Genomic DNA, 7500 nt, shown 5'->3' with positions numbered 1-7500 from the left:
ATTGAACCCCCGACGACGGTATTGTTGTCCTGTCCTGCTACTGTGCTTTACGTCTACGGTACATACATACAGTACATGTCCTGTAAGCATTTGCACATATTTACATAATACACATTTATGCTTGTCCAAAAGCAACTGGGGGACAGGGGGCCTAGTCAGGAGGGACAGGGGTCCCAGTCAGGAGGGACAGGCGGCCCAGTCAGGAGGGACAGGCGGCCCAGTCAGGAGGGACAGGGGTCCCAGTCAGGAGGGACAGGGTCCCAGTCAGGAGGGACAGGCGGCCCAGTCAGGAGGGACAGGGGTCCCAGTCAGGAGGGACAGGGGTCCCAGTCAGGAGGGACAGGGTCCCAGTCAGGAGGGACAGGGGTGAGCTCCTGTATGTCAAACGGAGACTTCTCCTATCTCTTACCTCACCTCTTCAGCCTGTTGCTCCTGGATCATTTCACTTGTTCCACACTTAGTTTAGTAGTTAACCTCATATAAGACCATAGTGTTCATAGTGGAAAGTAAGCATGAACATTTATTTCTTTTTTGGGGGGTGACACTCTTCGAAAGTAGCGTGCTACAGTCCATCTTTCTCTCCTCCCTCCCTCTCTCCCTCCCTCCCTCCCTCCCTCCCTCCCTCCCGCTAGCTAGCTTGCTCCCCTCCAGTGAGAGATAGCAGCCTATTACCCTGGGTCATAGTAGCAGTAGCTTCAAGGCTGAGAAGTGCTTCTGAAAGCACTTAGGGAACCCTGTGAACCACATTAAATCCTATTATTGCGGCATATTCATTTTATCCCTATTCACCGGGGGAGAATTTATGTTGGCGAGAGAGGCACGGGTTCACCTAATAGATCCGGCTTTTTTCCCTTCCTTCTTTTCAAGGGGAACAAAGCATCAGAAGTAACAAATGCATCACGGCGTCTCTGTTTGGCTCTACTTTCCCTCCCGTGTCATTGTCACGGCCCTGGGTTTTTTCATACGCACATTGTCAGCGCTGCGCTCCGCTTTCTCCTGAAAGCCTATTGTCAGATGCCTTGGTCATTTCTTTTACAATGTCAGCTCCCCCTATACGAGCTGTCATTTGCAGTAATGGTTTCTGGTGTGTGTACACTCAAAAGGCCCTGATGGTAAACATGCTTGTGATTGTGTTTGTGAAGGTCTAAAGAGGTTTCTCCTGTGGAGGAGGAGGGGGGGGGGTGGATAAAGGGAGGGTATTGAGCTAACTGTATTGAAGGTTTCAGTCGAAGTGAAAGCTCTCTGTAATGAGAGAGAGAGAGTGTGAAAGAGAGAGAGAGAGAGAGAGAGAGAGAGAGAGAAAGAAAGAAAAAGAGAAAGTGAGTGATGCTGGCTGTTGACTGAGAGGTGTGTGTGTGTGTGTGTGTGAGAGAGTTCTGGGAACTACGGATAATTGTAACTATAACTAAAACCATCCATAAAACTATAAAACATTAATTAAACTGACTCTCCAAGTGAACTGTACATGTTATTCCCAGCATCATCCGATGCTTATATCATTTCCTGAATGCTACTCACTCTCTCTCTCTCTCTCTCTCTCTCTCTCTCTTTCCCTCTCTCTCTCTCTCTCTCTCTCTTTCCCTCTCTCTCTCTCTCTCTCTCTCTCTTTCCCTCTCTCTCTCTCTCTCTCTCTCTCTTTCCCTCTCTCTCTCTCTCTCTCTCTCTCTTTCCCTCTCTCTCTCTCTCTCTCTCCCTCTTTCCCTCTCTCTCTCTTTTTTTTCCAGGATGTCTTCCAAGCGACCAGCTTCTCCATATGGGGGGACAGATGGAGAGGTAGTCATGGCAACGAGCAGACAGCGACTGGAGGACGATGAGAGTGACGGACACGCCGTCATCCACCTCCCCCTGAACTCCTACTGCAGCAAGGTGTCCCCTCGCTCCCCCCGCACCCTGGACAGCCCCCCCACCCTACACAGTGCCATGGTACGACCCCCTCTCTCATTGGCTACCTGCCCTCATATCGCCCTCCCGTTTGGGTTCTCTGCCCTTTAAATCCTGCCCACGTCCCGTCCCTGGCTGGCCTGGCTCCGAGGGTATGAGTTACCCCCTTAGGCACTGATTTAGGATCAGATTACCCTGCTCTTAATCCTGGCCTTGACCGTCAGGGGGGTAAACACATACCTCTGACCTTAGGACAGCGTCTAGGAGGAACTCCTTGTGGCTCTGCCTTTTGGTTGCTCCCACAGCTGTAAACAAGCGACACTGTACTGTAGAGGCAGAAGTTACCGGATATTACCGGTTATGTTTGATAGAGCTTCATTGATCGGTCGTTTGTGATTATTTCAGGTATTTTACAGTGAGTGTCATTTCAGAAGACCAGAGGTACAGGTCCACTTTTTTTTTGTCACGGCATAGCTTTTGTCAGAGGGCAGCCTATATTAAAAAGGAATTGAAAAGCAGAGGTCATAGGGTGCTTTTCGGGTGTTAATGTTCTGTTTTGTGTGTGTACAATAAGCCTTGAGCCCGTTTGATGCAGGGGCGCAGGGACGTACTAAATGTGAGCTGCGTGACTGCAACTGTGAGCCATGTCAGTGAGTCATGTGGTTACACCGAATGAAGTGTAACATTGTGTGGTGGCGGTGATTGTATAGGTCTGTGTGCGTCCTGTCGTGTGTGTGTGTGTGTTCTGTATGTGTGGTTTGTACAATACAAGTAAGCAATGAGCCGTTTTAAGTAGTATGTGTAGGAGGTGGGTCTGTGTGTATAGATCTGTGTGTGTATAGATCTGTGTGTGTATGATGCGTGCACAATGTGTGTAAGCTGTGTCTGTGTTATATGGTGTGTGTGTGTGTGTGTGTGGTGTGTGTGTGTGTGTGTGTGTGTGTGTGTGTGTGTGTGTGTGTGTGTGTGTGTGTGTGTGTGTGTGTGTGTGTGTGTGTGTGTGTGTGTGTGTGTGGCGTTTGTGACCCTGTGCATGTAGGCAGGCAGGTAGGCCTCACGTTGAGACACACCTAAAAAGCAGCACGTTGTATTGAGAGACCTTTCCCCTGCTGATAAACACAGACAGCAAACTTTGGAAATCAATGTAGCCGTAAAACAATAGAATGGCGCTTAAGGACCATAATGGTGAGCTAATTCTGTAATTAAGGTGCTGATTACACATCTCTCTGGACTCTGGTGTTTGACAACAGTCACTGCCTATAAACCAAAGTCCTCTCTCCCACACAGCAGACTCCAGCAGGCTAGATTACCACTGTTATTGTAGGGCCAGAGCGTGTTTAGGCGTAACCCCCGATCTACGTTATCTGTGTGACACGTTCGTAACCTGGGCCATAATATAGGTAAATATTTTTAGATTAACTTAAAACATATCTTGCTATGTAGATGTTATGATAATGATAATTGTTATGATTGTCACGCACTGTAACCCTCTTGATAAGATCGTTTTTTAAATATATAATGTTGATCATATATGATAACACAATTATGACACATTTTTGTTGTTATTATTATAATTATCACTGTTATTATTATTATTATTATTATTATTATTATTATTATAGAATTCAATGTCTCTCATTCTGTACTACTCATAGCCATTCAATGGCTGTGTTGTTGTTAGGATGGGATATCATTTATAGCTCTCTGAAATATCCCCCAAATGAGACACCACCACTTCAGCCTCTTGACTGACAACAGAAGTGGAACAGTATAAAGGGGGGGGGGGGGGGGGGGCTGCATATTTGATGTGGATTATTAAGTCGCAGCCATCTTCTGGACGGGTGGATTTAGCACGGGTTTGGCATGTGTAATATGTTAAGTTTGTTGCGGCTTTAGCGACAATCCCCTCCACGCTGACTGGCAGAAGAGTTGAGCGAGAGAGAGATTTACACGCGAGGGCTCCGAGGGGCTTTGTCACGGCAATTGTATAAAGTGATATGGAGAGTAAATCGAGTACGCCCGTCCCTGGGTAGCGGCTGGTGTACAGGCAGCAGCGAGGGGAGATTACCGCTTTATCTTGTCATACTAAATTAACACGGCGGTAGCAGCTCCCCAACACACTGACCTCTTCATCTAGGGAGCCTGCCACTCCGAGTTGAAAGGAAAGGAGCCGCGTTTTAGAGAAACAACCGCTTTTTCAGTTGTGTTCTGGAAAGTAATGATGCAGCGAGTAATGGTGCACTTTCGCTCTGTGTCCCCCTTAGAGTTTTACAAGGAGGGGGGGGGAGTGTTTCAAGTTGGAGATGTTTCCGAAAGGTTTTTCACGCACTTGATAATGGTTACGTCTTAATTAATAGCCTACCTTTTTGCCTAATGAGCGATGCGCTCCAAGAAGAAAATAAGCGATGTTCATCTGCCTTTTGAGAGTACAATTTATCGTCCCGGTTTCGTGTGCCTCCTCGAGTATGAAATTGACAGATTTTAAGCAACTCACCAAGCAGTCCTCAAACGCAGTGGTCACACTTAATTTCCCTTGCCAGTGCTGTCATAATGAATAAACACACGCTTGCCTGTCAACAATTAGCGGCCAAGCATTGATTTCACAAACTGTTATTTAAAATATCGAAAATACAGATGCGCATTTAGCATTTAGTTCATAGGTACATTTAATCAGATTCATTTAACTGTTATTTTATGCAATGATAATTCGTTAAACAAACGTCACCACAATATAATTACAACAACAATAGTAATAATAATAATAATAATAATAATTATTATTATTATTATTATTATTATTATTATTATTATTATTATTATTATTATTATTATTATTATTATTGTTGTTGTTGTTATTATTAGCCTATTGTCAGGCCCCTTGGTACTATCATCATTTGGGAAAAAGATTAGATTATTAATTAATTAAGTATTAATGTGTCGATTGGGGAATAGGAACGTCTTTTAGTTCTGTCAGTCTGGTATGTGAGCTGAGTGTTGTTATCCTAAAGGGGATATTAGGGGGATGAGGTGTCAGGTGTGTGTGTGTGTGTGCGTACAATCTGTGCCTGTGTCCTGGAGCTCTGAGTCAGGGCTCACGATGTCTGTTTATCCGCGACGCCGTAAAGGGATTGGGCGTGTGTGTGTCTGTGTGTCTGTGTGTGTGTGTGTGTGTGTGTGTGTGTGTGTGTGTGTGTGTGTGTGTGTGTGTGTGTGTGTGTGTGCGTGGCAGACCTGGCAGACCTGGCTTAAAACCACAGAGTAGGTGTCAGTATTACCTCCAGGAGCAAACAGTCACATACCTGTTGTCTGTGTAAAGCGTGTACATGCGCGTGTGTGTGTGTGTGTGCATGCGTGTATGTGTGATCAGTCAAACAGCAGGCCTGAGGTCCCCCCAGTGACTCCCACTTGCAGATTGGCCATGCCTTTATCCCTAACACGATGCCATCAAATACATATGCACAGCTTCCAAACTCTGTCATGGTAGGTCGTGCCCCCCCCCCACCCCCCACCCCCCGCCCCTGCTCTGTTCAGCTTCAAATACACACATTAGGGTGGAGGAGAGAGAGAGAGAGTGAGAGAGACCCTTTAAGGTAAACGGGTACGTTACTCCTTCGGGGCGATGGAGGGAAGACGGGAGAGAGAGAGAGAGAGAGAGAGAGAGAGAGGGGGAACATGAGCAGCAGCATCTGTGATGGCGGAAGGAAAAAATAGCATTTGGAATTTTTTGGCAAGAGTTAAGTGTGTTTTAAATCTGCCTCTCCTCACAGATAAGCTTAAGAAGACAAAAGTTGTTTAATTCTGTTCCCATGCCGAGGCAGTAAAGGGATAAAGCAGGGGGGAGAGAGGAGAGAGGCGCAGTTTCACTTTGTTACAGTCATTTGGAAGAGAATTGACATCTGCAAACTAAAAGCAGAACCGCCTACACCGTCAGGCTGGCTGGCAGATCAAATGCATATAAATACATATATTCACACTCGCGCATTTACAATGACACACGCGCACACACACACACACACACACACTCACACTCACACTCACACACAGACACGCACAGGCGTCTGAGTACACACACGCGCGCGCGCGCGCACACACAGAGTGTACGCGTGCACACACGCACGAACACACACACACACAGGCGCACGCATCTCTATGGAGACTAAACATTACAGTATTGATAAATGTGTGCATATATTCATGAATAGATTCATACTCTTACCAACCTTCTTTCTTGCACACACACACACACAGACTTACACACACACACACACACACACACACACACACACACACATACACTAACACACAGACACACACACACACTAACACACAGGCGACCGACACACCCACACAATCAGGAATTCATAATTATGATGGGTTGTGTTTTTGATCCATTAGTTGGACACTCTGTTGTAAGCTGCTGCTGGGTAACTTGCATTGCCTGAGTAAATACTGTATGTCAGTGCATGCGTGTGGATTATGAGTCGAAATACATAAACCATTTAAGTTGCTCTGGATAAGGGTGTCTGTCTGCTCTGCACATAAATAATGTCAAGTCCTAATGCAACACCCCTTTGAAGAGACACCATGTTGTATGAATTCTCTTTGATTAAGAAATGACCCTCATTGTGGAAGGCTCCCGATGACATCTCTGCAGATTTGACTGAGGAAATAGATCTCAGTTACTACCCCCCCCCGCACCCCCACCCCCCTCCTCCTCCTCTCCTCCTCCCCCCTGCCCTCCCTCCCACCCCCCCATCTCTCTTTTTTTGTTTGTTTTGTTTGCTAGACATCTTTCTAGAAATAAAGAGTGCTGCTTTTTTAAGTAGGCAGTAGGATTAAATAAATGGGATGTGACAGGTGTGACTGTGCGTTTAAGATGCATGCCTTACTGATGTGGGCAGAGTCACAGCTGAAACCACCGCCGCCATTCTCTCTCTCTCTCTCTCTCTCTCTCTCTCCCTCTCCCCCTTTCTCTCTCTCCCTCTCCCTCTCCCCCTAACTCTCTCTTTCTCCCCATTTCTCTATCTCCTTCTCTTTCTCTCTCTCTCTCTATCTCCTTCTCTCTCTCTCTCTCTCTCTCTGTCATTTACTCTCTCTCTCTCTGTCATTTTGATATTCGCATGTCGTAAATATGGTCATGAGCAATGCTCTCATTTGAATTCCCCCTAATCCCTGTGAGGAGAGAGAGAGAGAGAGAGAAGGAGATAGAGAGAGAGAGAAAGAGCGAGAGAAGAGAGACAGTGAATTAGATGAGAGAGAGAGGGAGAGAGAGAGAGAGAGAGAGAGAGAGAGAGAGAGAAGGGGTTGTAGGGGCATCTATCCTCTAATGATCAGCAGATGAGACCAGATGAGAACATACTTAACCATGTGGAGATCATGGGAACGCAAGCACAGATCAGTCAGTCCGACATGTCAGTGGCGTATTAAGATATTAAGTCATAAAGAAAGCTTTGACCAGAACCTTACAGGCCTTTTGCACGTCTATTTGCATATCTCACGCACTGACTGTACAGTCGCTGTAGCTGTCACCACGATACAATTCCATAAAGCTATTTCTGAATGAATTATTGAATGTGTTGACTTATTCAGCCTGAGCTGTGTGAGTTTACAGTCAGTTTG

The 7500-nt window shown here is 46.1% G+C and overlaps 1 protein-coding gene across 1 annotated transcript in view; it reads left to right on the top strand.

Moving 5' to 3' along the window:
• The window catches only part of sox5 (SRY-box transcription factor 5), a gene marked incomplete at its 3' end in the record, with an annotated part of 48287 nt that overhangs the window by 8703 nt on the left and 32084 nt on the right, over positions 1-7500 (top strand). The window contains exon 2 of the mRNA XM_083691842.1: positions 1725-1923. Within this exon, the coding sequence (XP_083547968.1) occupies positions 1726-1923 (198 nt within the window). The 5' untranslated portion in view covers position 1725. The remainder of the gene's footprint in view (positions 1-1724; positions 1924-7500) is intronic.

The sequence above is a fragment of the Argentina silus genome (genome assembly GCF_951799395.1).
Source record: "Argentina silus genome assembly, chromosome: 20".
Lineage (NCBI taxonomy): Eukaryota > Metazoa > Chordata > Actinopteri > Argentiniformes > Argentinidae > Argentina > Argentina silus.
This window is presented reverse-complemented; position numbering and strand designations above follow the sequence as displayed.